The 24998-nt window shown below is 38.3% G+C and overlaps 1 protein-coding gene across 1 annotated transcript in view; it reads left to right on the top strand.

Annotated features, from left to right (window-relative positions):
• The window catches only part of MBOAT2 (membrane bound O-acyltransferase domain containing 2), a 111088-nt gene that overhangs the window by 66839 nt on the left and 19251 nt on the right, over nt 1–24998 (top strand). The window contains exons 4-7 of the mRNA XM_063314372.1: nt 15810–15905; nt 17642–17697; nt 19595–19649; nt 20404–20587. Coding sequence (XP_063170442.1) covers nt 15810–15905; nt 17642–17697; nt 19595–19649; nt 20404–20587 — 391 coding nt within the window. The remainder of the gene's footprint in view (nt 1–15809; nt 15906–17641; nt 17698–19594; nt 19650–20403; nt 20588–24998) is intronic.

The following is a 24998-nucleotide window of genomic DNA, read 5'->3' as shown; positions in this document are numbered from 1 at the left end:
CCAGACCAAGGAACAAACTCCCCAGAAGTCTAACAGGACTTTTGTTAAGATGGACTACAGCAGTGTTTTTCAACTCAGCAAGTTTAAGATGTGTGGACCAACTCCCAGAGTTCCCCAGCCAGCATGGGGAGTTGAAGTCCACAGATCTTAAAGTTGTGGAGTTTGAAGAACACTGAACTGTAGTAACAGAATCTTACAAGCCTGGTTATGCTTTACATCTTCCCTTTCTTATAATCATGTGAATTAAGGGGGTGTCTTTCTGAGATGCTTACACATACCTTCTTGTTTTGAGATCAACCCATGTTTTGCTCATTGTTTTGGTATCGGATCTCTCCTGTCTCCATCAAGGTCATCCTCTTGACTCTCTACAATAACTCAGGGCAGCATACATCGTTCATAAAAAAAAATAACTCCATAAAGTAAAACAATAAAAATAATAAGCATCCATAACACAAAACAAGAGTACATAAACACATACAGTAAAATACTAGCAAAACTCATCCAATCGGTCATACTGCTCCAAGACTCAATGGCTGAGGGAAAAAAACCAGGCAGGCAAGATCAGGGCCAGCCAGCTCTTAGGGAAATGCTGATTTTAAAGAGCAGCAGCTGCAACAGAGAAGGCACATCTCCTGGGTCCCACCAAATAATGTTACCTAACTGAAAGGACCCAGAGCATGCCAACCCTCTCTGATCTTATGGATTGGAGAGAAATAATTAGAGTAATTATTCTAATTAGAATAATTAGATGGTCCACCACCAGCCCGTCAACTGAATTGAGGAGCTCAGACAGGGATGCTACCATGCAGCAGGGAGGCTGGTACAGTAGCGGAAATTCCATCTCTTCCCTAGAGCCCAGCCTCCCATCTGCTGTCTGCAGAGCAGTGCTCTGAAAGCCATAAGAATCTCCTGCATAACAAGAGCCACTCCCTCACTCTTGCCCTGGATTGCAGTTGGTATGCTTAATTAAGAAGTTAAAGACTTCTGAGCATGGAGTTGGATGGACGGAGGTGGAATGGGAGGCACCATGTTATGGCAGTTCTTGTCAGCCGCCTCCAGATAGACCAGACAAGAAGCATGAACAGATGAGCTAATTCTACTTTATTGTAAGGCTCTGTTAACAGAATACTGAAAGTCTGAAAGGACAAATCTCCCACCATGTCTTTTTACAGCCTGATCAGTTAGGGTAGATCCTTTCTAAGTTTCTTTCTGTGCCAGTTATGCAGTTGCAGGCTCCCCACCCCGCTTTTATCTGATTGTTCCCTAGGCAGCATCTCTTCTCCTCACCTCTCAAGGTCATTCCCACATACCTTTACAGTTCTCCTTTCTCCAGAGCCAGGTCCACTTGGTGATGGTAGGGGATAAGAGGTCGAGCTCAAGGCCCCAGCTTTGAGGAGTGCCTCAGGGCTCCATCTTCTCCCCACTCCTAATTAACATCCACATGAAGCCACTGAGCAAGGTAATCTGCTGGCATGGGGTGTGCTGCTGATGATACCCACTTGCACTTCTCAATCCTGGGTTGTTTACCAGTGCCTGGAGGCTAAGGGGGTCTGGATGGGAGAGAACAGGCTTTGGCTCAACCCTGGCAAGACTGAGTGACTGTGGGTTTTAGGTCCCCTGGGGTCAGAGATTTTCCATCTTTAACTCTGCAGGAGGGTGCAGTTCCCCATGCAGAGTTGGTGTGCATTTTGGAAGTTCTCCTGGACTCTCGGCTCCTGCTCAAAGAACAGATGGCAGCCATGGCTAGGGGTGCCTTTCCACAGGTTCATCTTGTGCACCAAGTCCATCCATTCCTGGACTGGGAGGCCTTGCTCACAGTGACTCGACCTTTAGTTTGGATTACTGTAATTTGTTCACACGAGGTTGCTCTTGAAGAGCATTCAGAAGCTGCAGTTGGTCCAGAACACAGCAGTGCAGGCAGTTATTGGCAATTCTTGTTACATCCACATAACATCACTGCTCTGGAAGCTGCACTGGCTCCCAGAAGGTTTCAGGATGAGATTCAAAGTGCTGGTTATCACCTATAGAGCCGACATATCAAAGGGCCTGAGTATTTGTGGGACTGCTTTTCTCCCATAGTCTCTGCTCCTCCACATATCTACAGTAGTAGAGAAGGCATGCTCTAGGTCCCTTCTGTCAAACAGTGTCATCTTGTTGGACCCTGGAGTTATGCCTTCTCAGTGGCAGCATCTCTCCAGAGATTTGGATGGCCTGTTAGCCTTTCTTAAGGCACTGAAGATCTGGCTATTTCCCCAGGCATTTGAGTCAGGAGGCTAGATGAGGTCCGCTGTTGTCAATGTCCTTTTTTACTTTTGTAAGTGGAGTTATTGCTTGTCCTTGGGCTTCAGAGCTTATGTGCTGTTGTTGTTGTTGTTACTGGGGAAGTGAAGGAAGAGAGTGTTGATTAGGGTATTGTTTTATGTTTGATCATTTGCCTGGTGTTAATCCATTATCTGGGTGTTGGCTGTTGTGTTCTGGTTGTTGTTTTTTTTAGGTTTTTTTTATCCTGCCTTTATTATTTTTACAAATAACTCAAGCTGGGGAGCATATCTAATACTCCTTCTCCTCCTATTTTTCCCACAACAACAACCCTGTGAGGTGAGTTGGGCTGAGAGAGATGGACTGGCCCAAGGTCACCCAGCTAGCTTTCATGCCTAAGGCAGGACTAGAACTCTCAGTCCCCTAGTTTCTAGCCTGGTGCCTTAACCGCTAGACCAAACTGGCTTTTTGTTTCCTTCTTAACTTTTTTTATTGTCTCTTGAATGGCGTGTAAATATGGTTTATTTCTATGTGTCCGTTGATGGCTGATTTGTCTGAACGCCAAGCTTCCAGGAATTCCCCTAGCGTTTTTGGATTTGGCTTGGTTTAGGATGCTCACAGTTTCCCAGTTGAAACTATGGTTGAGTCTGTCCATGTGTTGTGAGATTAAGCTTTCATCATGTCTTCTGACTGCTAGTTGGTGTTCATGGATGTGCTCTGCTAGTCTCCTGCCTCTCTGTCCTACATAGTAGCTGTTACAGTCCTTACACTGTACATTGTAGATGACATTGTGATGCAAAAAAGGGGTTCCCCCAAATTATGCAGGAGAAACTTGCATGAAAGGATCTCCACTGACACAGGAGCCCTCTCCCAGTAACAGGCAGTATCACTCATCCTGTACCTTTCAATAACATAGCTCCTAATGTTTGGGGATGTGGTGGCGCTGCAGGTTAAACCGCTGAGCTGCTGAGCTTGCCAACCAGAAGGTCGGCGGTTCGAATCCACGTGACGGGGTGAGCTCCCATTGCTAGTCCCAGCTCCTGCCAACCTAGCAGTTCAAAAACATGCAAATGTGAGTAGATTAATAGGTACCGCTTCAGCGGGCAGGTAATGGCGTTCCATTTAGTCATGCCGGCCACATGACCACGGAAGTGTCTATGGCTTTGAAACGGAGATGAGCAGCCCCCTAGAGTTGGACACAACTGGACTTAATGTCAAGGGAAACCTTTACCTTTACCTTTAATGTCTGGAAAATCTTTTTGATCTTCTGGACCAAGTTTGGGTTTGGGAAAAGGATTCAGGAAAGAGGAGGGGAAAGGAAATGGTTTATGCATTCTGTCTTCTGCTTGCACAACTGCTAGTTATAACTGTGAATATATTCTTTTAACTCCTTCCTTTCCATCTGTAAACTATTTTGAAGAATCTGAGGACATATATTCTGACAGAGGTATGATTTTGTATATAGTATATTTAATTTCTTTGGATCAGGGACAAATTATTCAATGAATCTTAGTCATCTTCTAGCTTTTAGAAGAAATCATTTCTTTTATAGAAGAACATAATTAATCTTTAATTACTTTATATCAGGATGCGCAACCCATGTACTGCATGTTACCCCTCATCATCCAATTTATGGCTTCTCATATTGTGCTGCCAAAATGTAATGCCAAATCTCATTGGTGCAGTCTGGGGCTACTTTCTTTGTTTTTTGGAAGGTTACGGATAGGAAATGGAGCAGTTTGCCTCACAGAAATCCCCTGCTCCTATTTCCAACTTAATCCACCCTCCAATAAACCTAGGGGGGAAAAAATGAAGAAATTTGTCCCCATTGTGACATTGTCAAAATGTCCTTCAACAGCTTTCTAGAAGCTCAGTGGTCAAACTGCAGTCCCTAACCTTTCACATATTACCTTGATGTACAGCCATTAGAGACTAACTTATTAACAGATTCTACAAAAGTAGAAGATCACAGAAAAGCAGAAGCAATTAATGAATGGACCTGTAACAATAAGGGAAGTTTGTGAAGCTATAAAAAAGGTTAAAATAGGGAAAGTGCCTGGACCAGATGGTTTACCACCCTCTTACTATAAACATTTTGAAGATGAACTACTACAACTGTTGCAATACACGATGAGCTCTATTTTACAGACTGGAAAGATACTGGACAGTTGGATAGAGACCAATATAGCATTAATACCTAAAGAAAGTCAAAATTTGATCTCACCAAAAAATTACCACCCAATATCATTACTGAATAGTGATTCACTGTATCTGAACCTCTGTATGTGTGTGTGTGTTCAAAGATTCCAAGCTTGATAGGTAAAGTTCCAATTGGTGTTTATATTATTTTGATAATATCTAAAAATAGCATCACCACCCTCAGGCAATAAAGCTGGCATCATCCCATATTATCCATGTTGTGATTGCCAAGAATGTCAAAATTGAAATCTCAGTAGTACAGTTTGTTCAATCTTACCTAAATAAATATTGTCTGACAATAGCAGTTCCCTTTTCATGTTACTCAATTGATTTCACAAACTGAAATTTTCATCTGTTTATAAAATTATGTGCACTTTAAAGGATTTATTTATTTTGTTGATTTTTTATACTGCCAAATCTTTTAACTCCCAGTTTACAGCAATAAAATAGAGCAAGACACAGTACAGAGTAATAAAATAATTAAAACTGCGATCATCCAAGAAAACAGGCAAAAATAGTGAAAAACATAATGCCTAGATACACCAACTATGGATGCCATCAACCCAAGTAGTCCTAAATAGCTAAGGCCATATGGAACAGCTCAGTTTTTACTGCTTTGCAGATTGGTGTTAAATTGTATGCCATTCTAGCCTTGGGGAAGGCTACTTGATAAAGTGGGGGTGGTAACCAAGAAATACTCCTTTGGACCCCCACTGATCTCTTTCATATAGGGATAGATAACCTTCTCTTCTGAGATGAGTACGCTGGACAGGATAGTTCTGCCTGGAGAAGGTGGTCTTGAAGGTACATAGGAGCCCATGTAGAGCTTAAAGCTTGGAAGTAACACTTTACTTATGCTTGAAAACCTACTAACAACCAGCACAGTATTGATGTAACATGATTGAAGTCATTCTTACTCACCAGCATGCATGCAGCTGCATTAGTATTAATTGTAGTTTCTGAGTAGTCCTCAGAGTTAATAACATCTAGAGCAGATTGCAGAAATCTGTCCTGGTAGTGATGAGGGCATAAATTACTGTCACCATGTCATCTCATTGCAGAAATGGCTACAACTGGCATAGAAGTTGAAGCTAGGCAAAAGTCCCCTGGTCACAGCCTCCACCTGTCCAGATAGCAATAGCCATAAGTCCAGGAAGACATCTAAATCACAGATCTACTCTTTCAGGGGGAAAGCCACCCTGTCCAGTGTTGTAATTGTTATATACAGAAAACCAAGTTATTTTTGGACAAATAAAAACTCCATTTTGTTAGGATTTCATTTCAGCTTGTTTTATCCTATCCTGGTCCCTCTCATAGCTTTTAGGCCCTAAATCAAGACTTCCATGGCATCTCCAGCTTGATCCAAGGCAGTAATATACAGTATCATTAGCATGCTGATGGCATCTCACCAATGATGCCCACTAGCAACAGGTTCTGTTGAGAGCCACTTTGGTGTAGCAGTTAAGGTCTTGACTAGAGACTGAGTTGTAGTCCTCCCTTAGAAATGAAAGCTGGCTGGGAGACTTAAGGCCAAATACTTTCTCTCAGCCCAACCCACCTGACAGAATTGTTGTTGTGGGGAAAATAGGAGGCAGGAGTATTATGTATACCTCCTTGAGTTGTACAAATTAAGGCAGTATATAAATCAAATAATATAAAATTTATGTTGTGGGGAAAAATAGGAGGAGGAAGGAGTATTAAGTATGTTTGCCGCCTTGAGTTATTTATAAAAATAATAAAGGTAGGATAATAAAGAAAAGAAAAGAAAAGTAGGAAAGAAACAATCATGCCTTGTGGGACTCTCCATGGAAGTCTTTTTCCCTATTTTGATTGGACTTTCCTGCTCAGAAAGGAGTGGAACTAATGTAAAACAGTGGTTTGTAACCCTCATCAGCAGTCTAAAAGGCTACTTTGATCAATGATACCAAACTCAAGAAGGTCAGAAAGAGTGCGTTCTCCTGATCTACTAGGTCCTGGCATAACTCATCTATCAAAGAGGCCAGTACTACGCTGATTGCATGCCTGAGGATTCGGATAAACTTTTTTTTTTGGTGGGCTTTATGCAGCTGAAGCCACACAATGAACAACTTTGTCTAAAAGGGTGAGGTTGGAGAGAGGGTGGTAGTTGTCCAGATAGTTGAATCCAGGGAAGTCTTGTTCAAAAGAAGGCACACCAACACCTTAGAATCATCAGGAATATTTCCTTTCCCCAAACAGGCATTGATTCTTTGCTGGACCCAGCCACTCACACCTTCCTGGGCTATCTGAAGAAAGCAAGAGGGCATGGATTTAAACAGCAGGTGATAGAGCCATGCTGGAGAGCATCCTGGCACTTCATCAGAGCCCTCAAACTGAACAGCATTCCAGATAACAGTGTTAAGGCACTTCCCGGACACACTTCAAAACTCCAGCCACTAGAACTTTGCAGATTTCAACTTTTTCAGCAAAGTGTGCAAAAGCATCTAAGCACAGGAGTGGCAGTTCCTGCTTAGCCTTCCCAAGAAGGGCCCAGTTAGCAGTAAATAAAATTGTCCTTATTACTACAGTGTAGGCTGAAACATGGACTCTTTGTTTAGTACTATTTGTTTATCCTTATTTTTGTGGTGCTCACTGCTGGAGAAGAATCAGTTGCAAGAAGATGGAAATTTGTTGTGTTGAAATAAGTTTGGCATATGTTTGATTATAACAACACACCCCACACACCCCAAGCCTTAATACATTACATTTGTCTTGTAATTCATCAGCCAAGTATATAAGAATATGATTTCTGGGATTGATTGGAGTGATAAAAACAGTGGGAATGGTTTCTTTCCATTTTGGTTCAGTTATACAGAATATGAATTTTGGTGGTGAATGCCTTAATTTTTTGGTTGAATGTTGTTGTTTATTCGTTTAGTCGCTTCCGACTCTTCGTGACTTCATGGACCAGCCCACGCCAGAGCTTCCTGTCGGTCGTCAACACCCCCAGCTCCCCCAGGGACGAGTCCGTCACCTCTAGAATATCATCCATCCATCTTGCCTTTGGTCGGCCCCTCTTCCTTTTGCCTTCCACTCTCCCTAGCATCAGCATCTTCTCCAGGGTGTCCTGTCTTCTCATTATGTGGCCAAAGTATTTCAGTTTTGCCTTTAATATCATTCCCTCAAGTGAGCAGTCTGGCTTTATTTCCTGGAGGATGGACTGGTTGGATCTTCTTGCAGTCCAAGGCACTCTCAGAATTTTCCTCCAACACCACAGTTCAAAAGCATCGATCTTCCTTCGCTCAGCCTTCCTTATGGTCCAGCTCTCGCAGCCATATGTTACTACAGGGAACACCATTGCTTTAACTATGCGGGCCTTTGTTGTCAGTGTGATGTCTCTGCTCTTAACTATTTTATCGAGATTTGTCATTGCTCTTCTTCCAAGGATTAAGCGTCTTCTGATTTCCTGACTGCAGTCAGCATCTGCAGTAATCTTTGCACCTAGGAATACAAAGTCTTTCACTGCTTCTACATTTTCTCCCTCTATTTGCCAGTTATCAATCAAGCTGGTTGCCATAATCTTGGTTTTTTTGAGGTTTAGCTGCAAGCCAGCTTTTGCACTTTCTTCTTTCACCTTCATCATAAGGCTCCTCAGTTCCTCTTCACTTTCAGCCATCATTTGGTTGAATAATTGGTTAAAATAAAGTGGTGCGCTATAGTTAGTTTTAGGTGCATGCTCTGCTCTATTGAAGTTGCTTCAGGTTGTATCAGTTGAAATGTCCTTTTGCTATGCACGTGCAAAATTTTATAAAAATGGTTTATGGTCCAATGTATGTGAGAAAGCAATATTTCTAAGTGAACTGTGCTTATTTGCTCTAGTTTCACTGTGACATGCTGAATCCGGAGATGACAATAATGTAGCTTAGATTGCTTAATATCTAAATCCTAGTCATGTCAATCTGTACTTGTTGCAGATATAGATTGAAATGATAGATAATTGCACTTAGATATCTTCATGCTTCTCTGTTTATTTGCCTTGCAAATACATTATGCAGTGTATGTGTCAGAGAAATTTCTCCTTTATGAGTTATTTTAATAATGGAGACCAGAATACTCATCAATAGAAGCACAGACTGTGTTTATTTCAATATTGGAAGCTGCAATAGCAAATCTAAAAATGGGTGGGGATGCAACTGCCTTGTATAGGTTTTTGGAAATCAAAGTATACCTATAATTCATGAGGTCAGATGTAGTGAGGTAATGAAGGTGGGAGTACAAAGACAGTGATTTTATTAATAATACAGAGATTGTGTGTTAGAATAACAGTTACTAGCCAATGTTTCTGTTCCTGTTATCTCCCTTGTTCTTGCTTCACATAGCTTTCCTTGACTGCAAGTATCCCTTCTTGTTATCAACATTCCTTTGCCTTCTAAGCACTTTTATGCTTGCACTAGCATTTTTATTGCTTCTCTGAGGGGCCCAGGAAAAGCAGATGGGGGAAGTGATCTGCTTAGCCTAATGAACACCATTTTCTACTTCATATCTCTCTCTCTCACATGTGAACCCCTGCTGATTTTAGTCAAGTAAAACTTATTTCAATAAATAATTGTACACATATTTATTTTTAAATAACTTCAGTCTGCAAGAATTCAAGCTTCCCACAATTGAAAGTGATTACTGATAATAAGTTAATGTATTTGTTTTTCAGTTTGATGCAGGAACCTCTTTTTCAAAGTGTAGTGACTTAAGTTTTGAGGTCAAAACTAGAGCATTTTAGAAGATTAAATATTTTTGTGACTACAGTAGTTCTGAATATCACTGTTTTTGGTTGTTCGAATGTATTCTATTTCTTTTTTTCTGTAGGAATTTACCCGTAAGTCCCATCTCAACAGCAAAAGGGCATTGTTGACAGGTAATGGCAAATAGCCCCTTAGATTATTAAGTGTTACAAAATTTTGATGGATTTTATCTTAGAGTGGACACTTGTTCACGTATTACATTTTTACTTTGATTTTTGTTCTGGGAACGCAAGGTAGTGCACATGGGGACCATACATCAGAAACATCTCAGAAATCACCAACAACCACATGGCATCACCGTAGCCCATAAACCAACTAAAACTCTTCAAAACATCTTAAGTAACCCAAAAGACCCAGTAGCCCAAGAAAAAAAAACGAGTTATTTACCACATACAGTGCAAGGACTGTAACAGCCACTATGTAGGACAGACAGGCAGAAGACTAGCAGAGCACATCCACGAACACCAACCAGCATTCAGAAGACACGATGAGAACTCCTTAATCTCACAACACATGGACAGACTCAACCATAGTTTCAACTGGGAAACTGTGAGCATCCTAAACCAAGCCAAATCCAAAAACACCAGAGAATTCCTGGAAACCTGGCACTCAGACAAAGCAGCCATCAACAGACACATAGAGGTAAACAACATTTACATACCATTCAGAAGAGACAATGGAAAAGCCAAAAGACCAGAACACCTCCCTGCCAGCAATCAACACCCACATATGCAAAGATTAGCACTAGGATTAACCCCAGATGAACATTCAAACAACACAATAACAGCATACCCTAATCAAGCAACTATTAACTCAGGCAATCAACCAAGCAGCAAACAACAGCCCAATCAAGGAACTCCCAAGGAGAGAACAACACCTCCACCAACACAAGCAGAACAAACCACAGTATATAAACAGAGAGCAAGGCCCACTCCCACTTTGCACTGAAGATGTTGCCTAGCCTGGCAATGAAACGTCTGCAAGAAAACAACAAGGCTTAGAGAGCACCAAGGACTCCACAGAGCTCCCTTCGTTTTATCCTCACAAGAACTGCTTTGATGTAGTTGAGCTGGGAGATAATGAATGAGCTAGTCATCCAGTGAGCTCATGGTCAAAGCAAGTTAGGAACTTGGGTGTCCTCTGGATCTAGTTCAAAGCAGGCCACTTTGGAGAGATTCATACATCCTCTGAAACAGAGTAGCTCTTGTCCCAAAGACCTACATTAGATATTTTACAGACCTTTCCACTTCTGATTATATTTGTGATCCTCCCATATGCTCTTTCTAAAAGGAAAATGTTGAGATGTAGTTTTGTGATTCGCAGCTTCCACATTTTTATTTTTACTAAGCCCTTCACACTGTTGTTAGAAGGATAGTGATGCATCAGAAATTGTTTCAAGGGTTTGTTGGTTTGTTTGCAAGTTAATTCTCCTAGGAAGACAAATTTTGAAAGAATCATGATGGCATTAGTGGTGTATTATTTGTGTGATCTTATTCAAATTCAGATCAAAGTCCAATCTCTTTTATCCTAATTCTTATTTGTATCTGTCTTCAGTGGTAATTAACTATTTTATTAGTCTCATCTTTCATTTACTAACTGCTATTCTAACCTTAATTTCATATAAATTCAATCTTAAATATCTATGTGGGTGTGTATGAGAGAGAGAGAAAGAACCATATTGTCCTTTACTGCTTGTCTATGTTTTTTTTTTTTGGTGGGAGGTATTGTATGTGACAGACAGAAACTCATATACATATACATGTTTAGGATATAAAGAAGTTCAGCCCTGGCTTGCCTGACATTTTAAAAAATCTCCTGTATCATGGCTGAGTTGTCCCTTGATTTCTCTACTTCCATCTACATTATAGCCTGTCATGCCTTTGAATACAAAAGGAAATCTTAACAACAAAAAACCCTGTATTTTTATCAGTCTTGTCTTTCCATTATGATAAACATTAATTGCCCTTTGTTATGAGAAAGTGGATAATAGTTTGCAAAACATTACTAGGCTGTAGTACCTGAACATTGCTCCATTAACAATAAAATTGTTAGCCATCTCCCCATCTATCAGATGTTGTTAGCAAGAGAAATAAGCAGTCATTGCCTTAGAGAATTTAGCAATAAATTGGGTGCTAAAGTGAAAGCTTCCAGGTTTTGAGGTTTCTGTAACACTTTTTTTCCCTTCAATAAATCTGATTAAAGAAGACTTTCTGAGAATCTTTGTTGTTGTTGTTGCCAAGTTTGACATTGTTCTTCTAAAGTACCCACTGACTTTTCACATTAAACCATCAGGCTGAATTGTTCATGTACGGGCAGTTTATCATGATGTGCAAATGCAGGAGTCTGGCTTCTTCAGTCTTCAGAAAGTTAAGATATTACAACCTAACATCCTTTCGCCCACACATACACAAAATCTGTCATGTGCTATATGGGTAATATGTTCAGTTTCATTTGTTGTATAAAATACAATTCTGCTATATTTACAGTGAAATAACTATGGCTATCATGGTGCTGCTGTGAATGAAACTGGCGACACAGTGCTTCAGTCCAATCATACACAAATTATTTCCTATTAAGATACCTGCCGAGTTTCATTCAAGAAAGATGTAGCCATCTAATTATAGCTTCCAAATACTTTTGAATGTGCCTTGCTATTTAAAATTTCTCACAGCATACTGTAAGTGAAGTTTTATATTAGTAAGATGCCATAATAAAAGCATAATGTGTATAAATTGTTTTGCAAGAAATAACAGACCTCTAAAATATTAAGGGTAAATCTCCCACGTTTATCATCTTTAAAGAGATAATTATTTAGTTGGTCTAACTTGCAGATGACTGGAAACTCTAAATGTGACCTTAAACCTGCCTCCGTTGTGTTCTTTTTAATATCAGGAGAGATCTATGGAATGTGGATCCCTCTCATCCATTTCTCCGCAGGGAAGTTATAGTGGGACAAGTAGAGCCTATATGGTGGAGGGTTGGAAGTCTCAAAACTTCTCTGCCAGAAACTCTTGGTCTTAATATCCTGGCTTTGTTTTCCAAATTGTGGCAGAAGCTAGCTAGTTCCTGCTGTTGCCACCTGTGTTTTGGGAAGTGTCTCACATGGCATTCTCCCCATATCCCAAGTATGTCAGCCACACCAGATAGACCAGACCAGGAGTCAATTCCACAGGAAGGCTAAAACTACTTTTATTGAGATTGGCTATAATAACAGAATCTTACAAGTCTGATTGAGCTGTACTTCCTTCCCTTCTTATCTGAATTAGGAAGGTGTCTGTCTGAAACTCTTCTGCATACATATTTTCTGCTTGCTGTGGACTTAAGATGTTTTTTTCCCTTGTTGCTTTGGTGATGGATCTTGCCTATCTCTGTCAGGATTATCTTATTCTGTATAGTGAGAGATAGGACTCTCACACCCGTCTCTTAATCATCTTTCTGGTGATTAAAAGGTAAAATATGTATAGAGTCATAGGGATGACCTTGGAGAAACTATGCAGAGATTATTTCAACAACAGCTGTACAAACATGCTTTAAGCCTGTGAAATAAAGAAAACACTAGGAAGAAACTCAGGCTAACTCCTTGGATACAAGAGGAAGGGAAGGAAAAACACGGTCTTTCAAGTTTCTGTTACTATAGCCTAGATCAATAAAGTACAGTTCCAGTTAAACTTGTGGAGTCAGTTTCCTGGTCTGGCCTACCTCAAAGGGCTGATAAAACAAATTAAAAATGCATTCTCTATAATACATTCTCTTAGCCATGTAGCTTAAAGGCATGTGGCTAGAGCAGCCTTTCTCAACCTTTTGACCCTGGGGGAACACTTGACATATTTTTCAGGACATGGGGAACTCCTGCTCGTTCAGGCTCAAATATAGGCCAGAAGTTACAAGATCATTATATCTGTATCATGGGTAGGCCTGTATGTATGCATTAACAGTGTTCTTAATCTAAAAATAAAGAATGAAACTTACCTCTTTAATGCAAAGTTGCCTGAATTTGAAATAATTTTTTAAATGAATCGTGATGTCCCAGGGAACCCCTAGTGACCTCTCACAGAAGTAGGGTGCCACGGAAGCCTGACTGAGAAACCCTGAGGTAGAGGATTCCAGCCTTTTCTTAGATACACAGAAATCTCACAAGAGAGAAACAAAATCCAATTTATTACAGAAAAGAAGTGATAAACTTATAAGCCATGTTTTTAACTTTAAATGCATACATTCAGCATTGTAGAAAAGGAGATACAGAGTTGCCTTGATCAGGATCAGCAACTTAACAGAAAACCCACAAGAAAATGTAAAAGAAAAAGACCACAAGATGGTGCTTGTATGCTCTAGGTCAAAAGTTCTCTATAAAGAGATGGAAATGGAATTTAAATTACAAGAGATTTGTAGAGATACAGGTAGTCCTCACTTTTTTTTTTTTTAATCCATTCAATCATGTCCAATTCTTGGAGACTTCCTGGACAAGTCCCTGCAGTTTTCTTGACAAGATTTTTCAGAAGTAGTTTGCCCTTGCCTCCTTCCTAGGTCTGAGAGAAAGTGACTGGCCCAAGGTGACCTAGCTGGCTTTGTGCCTAAGGAGGGACTAGAACTCATGGTCTCCCAGTTTCTAGCCTGATGCCTTAACCACTACACCAGACTGGCTCCCTAGTCCTCACTGACTGCACTGGGGACCAGCAACTCCATCACTAAACAACACGGTCATAAAATGAAAATCATGTGACCATGCCCGACTTAGGATTTCAGTTCCAGCTGCAGTCATTAAGCAAACCTCTGTGGATCATTAAGTGTGAATTCACATGACTGTAACTTGCGACTTCCTTCCAGCTTCTCCATTGACTTTGCTTGTTGGAAGCCGGCTGTGAAGGTTGCAAATGGCGATCACGTAACTGTGGGACACTGCGTCTGTCACAGATTTGTGCCAGTTGCCAAGCATCTGAATTGTGATCACATGACTGTGGGGATGCTGCAACAGCCACAACTTTGAGGACCAGTTGTCTCTGCTTTTTCAGTGCTGACATAATTTTGAATGGTCACTGAACGAGTGGTCAGTAAGTGAGGACTACCGGTACTTTGAACCTAGTTGAAGTTCAGCCTTAGGTTTGATTCAAAGCTGAACTAAAACCCACTTTTCTAAATTTGTACAGTGACGTAAGAATATTATGCTTGACTTTAGCTCCACATAGAAAAAATGAAAGAAAAAAATTGAACAGTTTCTTAGCTAGACTTTTATATATCTCTTCAGAAAACAACCACTTTTCCGAAACAACCAGTTCTTTTGCTTAATTTACCTAGACTTTCTCCAGCAATTTAGGGAGACTCCACTTCAATCAGAGGCTGCTGAAGAGATGGTGAGCTTCCACTCTTGACCAGCCTCATTTAGCAGAACTAAATGCTGAGGGATAAGATATATTTAGATGGAATGTAGAAGTGTATGTGGAAAATGACTCATCAGTTGATTTCTGTACAGTAAAAAACCCCCAAACCCTAAATTGTTGGCATGGTATTATAATAAAATATCACAAGAGGCATATCTTCTAGTGCAAAACATTATGAAAGGTTCGCAGGAGAAGAAAGGACATGAAAAAAGTTGTCCTTTGTTCAGCAAATGTGACAGTTTGCTACAAAAGCTGATAAATGCTGTTGTAATGCAGAACTAAGATTCTCTGTCCGCATTTTAGAAGAAGAAAGAGAAAATGTGTCATTTTTATTCATTGATAGAAGGTATTTATATGGATTGGGTTTTTTTTAAGTCTGTGATTAATAAGATCTCTGTAAAACCATTATTTTATAGAATTTCAAATATGCAGACTGCAGCTCTGAATGCTTATTTGGATGTAAGACCCAGTGAAGTTTAATCCCATTTAAGTACTATGACTTACAGGCACAGGCACAGGCACAACTTAAATCTTCTTACTGAGAGATAATTCAGAGAGCCCCTACTTGTATTGATTTGCACTGCCACTGGTACAGGATGCCATTTCCACACTATATGTCATTCCAGAATGTCCTCTGAGCTTTCAGGCTGTAGTGAGAAAGCCTCATGGTTCCAGCTGAGCTCTTGGCTTTCTGATTTCTGGATCCAGTGTATGTATAATATCCTTAAAATACAGAGTAATGGCAGATCAATGCAGAATTTGTAATCAGTGGTAAAATACTGAAAAAATTGTGAAAGCGTTCTTTTAGCTGTTACTAGGCTCACTCATTTTCACATTGCAATGCCACTTTTCTGCAAAGCAGCTTTAATTAAAAGAAATGACAATAAAAATTGTAAAGTGTGCTTAAAAATATAAGGATTGTAATGTAGATCCTGTTGTTAAATAGGGAAGCTTAAAAAAACAGTGACTGGCTTGTGGTTCAAAGGCTTTGAGGAGATATCATTGAAAAAGTGGTCTTTAACCACCATTGTCTGAATATTTTTTATAAAAGGAGTAAAAATGAGAACGAGTTGACAGTGAGTGCATCTTTGGGAAAATACTGTCCTTGTGATATAAGGGTCTCAGACTACATTATCCTTTCAAGATGAAAAACAATTCAGACTTGTATTAATAACTATTGGCTCTGTGAGAGATAATTCAATGACTTTTTTTTTTCCAGATATTGTTTTGTTTTTGCTTTAGGATACCTCACTGTGTGCCAAATTTCTAGAGTCTATATCTTTGACTATGGACAATATTCTGCTGATTTTTCTGGGTAAGAACTATTTTCCATACTCGCAGTTATTTCTGTAGCTAAATATAGTTAAATCTGAATTAAGTGTAATTTTCTTGAGACTTCATACGTGTCTGAAAATTTCAGAATTTAAAAAAAATCAGAATTAGTCATTTTAGAGTTCTTTACCTGTTTGTTTATTGCAAGAGAAGAGTATGAAGTAATTTAACTCAGGGATGTGACTGAACATGGGAAAATCTATATGGTGAAGGCTGCTCTATCACAAAATTCTGTCTAGCTCCTTCATAAGTCTATAGTTCAGAATGGAAGTATATCTCAAATAGGATGTCTGTGAAAATGATTTCTCTGTAGGGTAAAAATTCATCCAGCATCAGCTGGATGAATAGGGGGATTTCAGATCAAACCACTTGTGGCATTTTCCCGATTAAAATATATCTCAGTGCATCTGACAAAACATAGGGGTCTGACCTCTTAACTTAAAAAGCTGTGCATGCCTGTGGAAAGGCACAATGCAGCCATGGGCACTGAGAGGCTTCCTTTCTGCAGTTCCTTTTCTCTCCCTCTCCCCCTCCCCTCCCATTCCCTTCTTTTAAGGGTCTGGTTTTGTTTTAAACTTTTGTTTAAGTTCACAAATTAAACTTTTTTGTACTGGGGAAGTGTATGAAGGATAATAAATCTTGCCTGTGAGTGGTCTTGTTTTCCTAACATTCTCTTGGAACAGACCACCAAAGTTACCATCAGAAGAAATCATTTATATTGCAGAAATGTGTCTTCCTTTCTCTACTTTTGAATTATGTAATTGGGGAACAGCATTCTCTAGGGTACTGGTGAATTTCTGTTATATTGCTTTCTCTGGTGTTATCATTATTTATGTGTCTTAAAGGGAGCAAACAGAATCTTCTGTGTGGTGCAGGGGAGGCAAAGTACCCCTCCCCTCCGGTTAAGTTCAATTTTTCAAGGTCGATTATATTCCAGTATTTATGGAGCAAATGTATGTGCAATTGAAATAATGCTACATTTCAGTGGTCCATTATTTACAGGGGACAGTGCTGTTTTTTTCTGTTACCTCTCTCTCTCTGGTTAATGATAATGTATGATTTCTGTTTGGCATTTTGTTATTTTGGGAATGCCTTTAAAAATATGGTTAACAAATTTGGCTAAATTCTTTAGATTTCAAATCTAAAATGTATGTAAAAGGGAGGGAGCAATGGTGGGGAATTGTACATATGCACATAGCTGAATGCTTACATAATGAGAGCAGGCATGTCTGAAATTCAAGCTTGTGCATGCTGCCTTCCTCCTCTCCTTTTTGTGCCTGAAGGAAAGAGCTTTAAATGTTCTATTTTTAATTTGTGATGAAATTTGTCCTCAGATTAGGATATCCCCATTTGAAATGTCATTTGCCATTTTGTTGAGTTAATCAAATAATGCTTTGTGACGAAGGAAGGATGGAAGCTTCTTCCTTTATGGAGGGAGAAACAAGTGAGCTCGTTTTCTGAACAGTCTCTGTGACTTCTTGAGCAGATCAGCTACAAACCTTTTGAAAAATGTATCATTTCCTGCCAGTGTAAATGCCACTGGTTTCTTTGTTTTTCTCTGCCCGAGCCTACCAGTGAAAAGTTATTTGAGTGGCAAAATATTTTTTTAAAAAACAGAGTCAGAAGTATTTTATCCCATTCAGCCTTATCTTCCCATAGAGAAGTACTGTTTTATAAATGAAATCTAAAATTTCTGTCTTTTCTCCATCTTTGTTACAGCCCAATGATGATAATTACACAGAAAATTACAAGTTTGGCATACGAAATTCATGATGGTAAGATTTGGGGGTGAGAAAATACTTTCTTCCTTAAATTTTTAACACAAATTTGGGAGGATAATTTTTTTTTTAATTTATGGGTAGAAAATTGTGTTCTGGCCAGCTATTCTTTCAACTTTGCAGTCTTGAAAAATTATTTTCTATCCATATTCAGAATATTGAGTCAGTTGAATAGATGATAGATTCCTGCTTATAAAGCCAGGAGAATCTTATTGACAAAACTGGTTTTTGTGATGATTTCATTAAACAAATAATTCTTTTTATTTAGTTCTTGCTTTCTTGTATAATTTTTTAATTGGGCAAATTGTATTGTATTATTTATTATTGAATAAAGTCACCTTTTTCAGAATGAACAGTCAAGGAAATTTACATCTTAAAATGTCTAAAGAATACGAAAGTACTGTAGATGAAAATAAAATTAAACCACAGTTTGAAAAAAATTAGTAGTAAAAATTGTGTAAAGTTATAAAGATACCTAAGAGTCTAAATAAATGTAAACTATAATTAGCTGTTTAGTTTTGAGAACTGGAGATCTGAAAAGAGAATGCATTTAGACCAGGAAACTAAGTTGGTTTTATTTGTAAATATACAGAGATAATGTTTATTTATCTGTATTAGAATATAGCTAGCATTAATCATGGTTCAGCATTAGGAGGCAGGCCCTGTAGGCCTCAGGCTTGTGTCCTCCCTCCTTCCATTCTTCTCTGACATACAGTATATCAGCGGCACAACAGGCAGTCTTCCAACTTTATGCTGCTGAATTTTAGCTAACTTGGTGATGATGACACTTTGCCCAGTGCAACATTTGGCTACCACTCCCCGCAAGAAAATCCAGGTTGCGTTAACATTAAATTAGTGAATTTCTTAAAGCAGAGGTATCCTTTTTTTTTTTAACTCATGCAGAAACCTGATGAATTTGGGATTCTTTCATGAATAGCTGCAGGGTGCTGTGCTCTTATGAAATCTGAAGCATTTCATCCAAATAATTTTTGAATCTTGCACAGCCCTATAATAGTGTAGTCTCTTGCCATTAAGGCTACCTATTACTATCCAAGCTGCAAAAATCTGGACAACCATTAGATAGTAGCAAAGAGTTAGGGTTTTTCATGTCTCTCTGCTCCCAGCTAGTAGTCATCTGAATATATGCAGTCATGTATAGTAGCCCTTCTCACTCTGTTTAAGATCAATGTCAGTTTAGTTTTTCAGCTATATGCTACAACCTGTTTAAAATTATGTATGATTAATTGAAGTAAGACAGCAATGTGAACCAGAAGTTTGACACTGTATTGTTTTAGTTAATTATTTAAGATTAAATCATAGTCTTTCTGATCCAAAGGTACAAGAAATAGCACTTTTGCATGATATGCTAAACCATGTTTTCATTTGCCCTAGCTTGTCATCTAAGACTTCCAATCTTGTGGAAGTGATCATGGTTAAGACTGAGCTATGATCTGTAGCCATGGCCTGTTTTGATTAGCTTGCTTGAACTGAACCTGAAAACAAGGAATAATGGCAATCTTTTAATTAACCAGCATTTAGTCCTTAAAGAAAATAGTCTGATGATTCAGTAGCTTCTGCACATGTGGAGAATGGCCTTTTTCCCTAAATTGAATCAAATTTCTGAATCATCTAAATCGCGTTGTTATAATAATCTGATTGGGAAATCTGAACTGGTAACTCTGCCCCTCCTAGCTTATCACAAAGAGGATTAGAACGTTGGCAAAGCATACGCTCAAATCTCTGCTAGCATCAATCGCTTTATTGATTGGCATCAGATTGCAGTTATTTCTCTTCATGACTACACTGGAAAAAAGAGAACTGTCCAAGCTTAAATGTTGCTGCAGTTCTTGCAGGAGCCCAACATGTTACACTTTCATTTCTTGCCCACGCACAGGAATGTTCCGAAAGGAGGAAGAACTGTCACCATCACAGCGATGCTTAGCTGTGAGGTAAGCTCTTCGATATTTTAGTGTCAACTGCTGTCTCAGATTCCATCTGTCAGTCAGCCTTTCAGCAGCTTTGCAGGAGTTGAAAATACATGGGGTCCATGCATTTGGGTGCTTTCCACCTTTTTACAATAATATGAAGAAAGCCATCATGAGGTTTTGGGCCAAAATAAACAAACAAAGCAGCATAAATGCAAATTAAATAAATTGTTTTAAATAAAGCATGCTATTAACACTGAAGAACGGTCAGTTTACAATTTATTGTTGGATGGTGACTTCCGTGTCCCTGTTTTATTGAAGTCAGTTTCTAGTAGCATACTGCTGAATTAGTCTCACTTCCTGGATTTTCTCCATTAATGAGAAATAAGATCCCTTAATGAATCATGTAGCATACTGTGCGTATTATACTTTTAGCCAAGGAGGAAAACCTGTGGCCCTCCATATGTGGTGAACCATAACTACCATTGGCCAAACTGATTGAGATTGTTTAGTTCAGCAGCCTTTATTAGGGCCACCAGTTTTCCATTCCTGCTCGATCTTTTGTCGAGTGCAGGATTCTTAATAAACAACTAGTCAACTAGTTTTGAATCCCAGCTGTTTTCTCTATCTCTTGACTGTGGTTAAAAATGAAATTTACTGTCAGCTAGACAGTTTCAGCTACAATCAATCACTGTATGTATTAATACTATTTTGTAGTAGAGTTCTTGTTACCAAAATAGAAGTAAAATCTCACCAGTTGCTTGTCTTTGAATTACAGACGCATGCCAAGTCTACTGGAATATTTAAGTTACAACTGTAATTTCATGGGTATCCTGGCAGGCCCATTATGCTCTTATAAAGACTATATTACTTTCATTGAAGGCAGATCATACCAACTGACACAGTCTGAAGCAAATGGGAAAGAAGAAATAAAATATGAACAAACAGATCCCTCACCAAATGTAAGATCTATTGTTATTGTAGTGCTGCTGTTGTGATTGCATGGGAAGTCTGGTTTGCATTCTGCATTTTTCACAGGCATAACTCTCAAGCTGTTTCTGGACCATTTTCATAAATGGTATATAGTTCTCTCTTCAATAACCAGATATTGACTTCAAGGTCAATATTCTCCATAGATACTTACTTCTGGACCTTGTGAGCTGTGGAAAGCTTGGGATTTGTGTTATATCATCCCACGTACTGCCATCAAAACTATCAATATAAAATCAATGTAACTTTTTATTTCTCTAACTTTTGCTGCTATTTAAACTCCATACAATAAGCATTGCCTTAATTTTGTAGGCTTTTTCTTCCTGGTAGTCTTGCTAATATACAGGTAGTCCTCGCTTAACAACCACAATTGGGACTGGCATTTCAGTTGCTAAGCAAAGCAGTCATTGAGCGAATCCAGCCCGATTTTACAACCTTTTTTGTGGCGGTCGTTAAATGAATCACTGTGGGCTTTAAGTGAACCATGTGGCGAATCGTGCGGTTTCCCATTGATTTTGCTTGCCAGACGTTGGCCAGGAAGGTCGAAAATGGCGATCACATGACCATGGGACACTGTGACAGACATAAATGCGAACCGGTTGCCAAGCGCCCAAATTGTGATCACAATACCGGGGGGGGGGGAACGCTGCGACAGTCGTAAGTGTGAGGACCGGTCATAAGTCAGTTTTTAGTACCATCGTAAGTCTGAACCATCACTAAATGAATGGTTGTTAAATGAGGACTACCTGTATCTGAGACATCACGTTGATCTGTAACTTAATTTTAAAACAAGAACCAAAAGACTGTATTTGTTACAGAGTTTAATTTAAAAATCACATTGTGATATAAAACGATAGATTCTTGCTTATTTATACTTAATAAAATTATTAATTAGCAGGACTGCACAGCATTTCAGATTCAAAGGCAAAAACATGATTTGAAGCGCACATGGATGCTCATGTAGCATCTGTCAGGAATTGCATCTTTTTCTGGGCTCAGATGGCTGCCTTCTTCAGCTGCTGCACAGTCCCAGGAAAAAAGCACCTATAATTGTTTCCAGCATTTGAAACAGCCTGTGTACTCCAAATCACGTTTCTCTCTTGAAATCTGAAACCTTAATTAACCATATGTTTAATTAACTATATATTTAAATGAAAAGCTTGCCTCCTCCAGTTAGCATTTATAAATTTGACTTGCTTTTCTTAGCTGAAGTCTTTACTAACCTTTGTTCTGCCTCTCCTTTGCCTTAATGGATACTCACCTTCAGTTAGGATTTCTCTCTGAAAAGAGGATTTCACCTCGATCAGAAGAGCAATGCTGAATGAAGACTTTGGGTTTAGCCTTGGATGCTTCCTTATGAGAGCATGAGTTCTTCTACAAGTATAGTTTTTTTTTTAAGCATCCTCTCAGCTTCTCTCTCTGATTTTTTTCCTTGCTAGGTTCTCATAGTGCTGTGCGACTTCTTCTCAAGGCCACATGTATGCTTTCCAGCTTGCCCCTTCTTCTTCCTTCTCTCAGGTTCTTTTCTACCCACCTCCAGCCATTTCTGAATGCCATGTCTAGCTTATTTATTTTCTGTTAGCTGCATACTTTGGTTAGTAACATCAGGCAACATCAGGGGATTCCCCTTCCCTTATTCTTTAGTCGAGGTTGAAGAGAAGTTATTTTACAGTGACATGAAAATACCAATTTAGTAATCCCTTGTCAGTATAAATATTAATTTTCAGAACCACAAACTGCTAAAGAATCTGCAGTCACTAGCTATTGTAAACACTTCCTCATACACTGTAAGGTTTGCAATGGTTACAGGCCTTATTAGATGCACTTCTACCACATTGTTTTAAGCTGAAGTATACAATCTTTGTATAGAACAAATAACTAATCATCACACTGAATATCTGTCTATTACATTAAACACAATGTTTTTTCACAAAGACCAGCAATTGATTAAAAGAAGTTTCATATAGCAACATTTCATTTTAAGGAAGAATTTCATGCATGCTGATATGCAAATATGAATGTGGGGAAATATATGTTATTTATAATGTCTTAAAACCTGTAATCCTGCAATTCTGAGACTTGTGTCCAAGGCATTAAGTTTTACCTATGTGACAGGTTTTTTAAAGCTTTTGGGTCGTGTTACAAGCCCTTATAATGACTAGATCCAACCCAGTCTCTGTTACTTTAAGAAAATATTTTATTTTAACAATTACTTACAATTTTTTTAAAAATACTAAATGAGATATGTTGCAATGCACTTTTTTATGAAAAGAAAATAATTACAATTCTACTTTGGATTCTCAGTCTCCCAGAGCTATTATATATTTACAGCATTTGAAAGTAAGCATCATTATCTTTCATAAGGCTTACTTTCTAATAATTTATCTAAAATTGCATTCTTGGTTTGGATTTCATTGGAAAATCAAATACACATTTTATTTTGCATCAGATTAAAAGAAAACTGAGATCTGTGTTAAGGTTCTTGTGGCATAAAAATTGTAAAGTATTTTTGGCATATATATTATCACTTAAGCCTTTGGTAAGAAGTTCTGTGTGCATCTACAGGTTGGTTAACCAGAATGCTCCCTGTGAAGCCACAAAATTTTGTTATATTTTGAGTCAGAAAAGATATTGAAAAAAAGTGCTTTATTTATAATATATCCAAGTATTACAATCAGAGCTTATTGGTATTTTGAAGCAGATAACAGTATATTTTATTATAATTAGTGGTAACTGATTACTCTGTGCATACAACTTCTGGTACCTGACTTGAATGATTAAAAAAAACATTTTTTAAAAAAGTTGCAGTTTACATGCTCTACAGCAGTCATATTTACTCAGAAATAACTTCTGACTGAATGATCAGTGCGCTTATTTCCAATAAGGATGCATAGAATTGCAGTATTCTTCAGTTGCAGAACTGAAGTGCTAATTTATTTATTTAATTTATTTTAATCAATTTATGTGGCCACCCATCTCATAAACATGACTGGGTGGCTAATAGAATTTAAAATATTGATGCAAAAATAATGATAGATAAAACAACAAAAGCCAAAATGTTTTGGATGTTGTTTTTCTGCAGGTCATTTTAATAAGGTGGCCTCTTTATAGCAGTTTTGTTAAAGTTTAGTTGGGATTTTCATCTGTGATTTCATAGGATTCTATTTTTCTTTATACATTCAAAGAATTTTCTGATAAAGCATCAAGAATTTTTTTTAAGTGCTTTTTTGGCTTGCAATTCTTTCCCCGTTTGATTGATCTTGATTGTTTGGGGCAGAAAAATATCCTTTCCTCCTCCCTTCTTTCCTTGGGAAAGTTTGCATCTTTCCCAAAAGAGATAGGATTTAAAATTTAACAACAAGAACAACAATAATAAAAAGAATGATCTCCCAAACTGATGTAACTGATACATCCCATAGACGTTGAGCCGCAAAATGTCATTATAAGCTGGTGCATATCAGCTGCTAAAAGCAGTTTCCACCTGTGACTGTTCTCTATCTTTTAATGACATTTGATTCTATGTTCACTTTTACTACAGCAAATATACAAACAAATTGGTTGGCTGCTTTCTTACTTGTTTTGTTTTAGTAAACCTTATTAAGAGTGGAGATAATGACACAAGGTGGTGGTTTTACTTATTGGCGAATATCAGCATCCACTCACAGCCAAAAAACTTAGGAATTTTAGAAGTTCATTTCCAGTTCTGACTTTGAAGTTAGAAATTATTTTCTATTCCTAACATAATCAAACATTGGTAAATGGGAGATGTTTACTTCTCTCTATAAAGACTTATTAGAAGGTTCTGAAGTATAAATAAGCACAAGGTCTATAAGTGAGGATCTATAAATACCTTCAGAATGTGATTTAATTATTCGGGACAGGTAAGTTTTCTTCATTGTACTGCTTACCTGCTTAACATATTTTGTTGTTTATGCCGCATTAGCTTTCTGACATTAAACAGAACTGTGTATGCTCTTGACACTTTATATATCCCAATTGGTGTTAAGAGAAACCTGGCTGTCTTTCATAGCTTATTATGTGTATTATGTGCTTTGGGGAAACAGTTTGAATGGTGCAACTCTTGATTTTTTGCATTTTCTCTTTGCAAGTTGCAGTTTTAACTAGCCTTGTTATATAAATGTTTCACTTCTGCCTTGTACTGCTGAAGTACTTGTTTAAAATAGGCTTTTTTTATTTTGCTGGATTCTCATGTTGGTTTAAAAAACAAAGAATGACATTTTTAAATTAAGTTTAAAATTCTTGCACCATGGGGTTCAGCAAATGCAAAGCTTTAGTTTAGAGAACTATGTTCTGCCTAATCTAATAAGCTTCCTTTGTTGTTTGAATTTCATTTCTGTAACATCAAATTAATGAATGCCCCTT

The sequence above is a fragment of the Candoia aspera genome, chromosome 1 (assembly GCF_035149785.1).
Source record: "Candoia aspera isolate rCanAsp1 chromosome 1, rCanAsp1.hap2, whole genome shotgun sequence".
Taxonomy (NCBI): domain Eukaryota; kingdom Metazoa; phylum Chordata; class Lepidosauria; order Squamata; family Boidae; genus Candoia; species Candoia aspera.
Note: the sequence above shows the minus strand (reverse complement) of the source record. Positions and strands in the feature narration are given on the sequence as shown.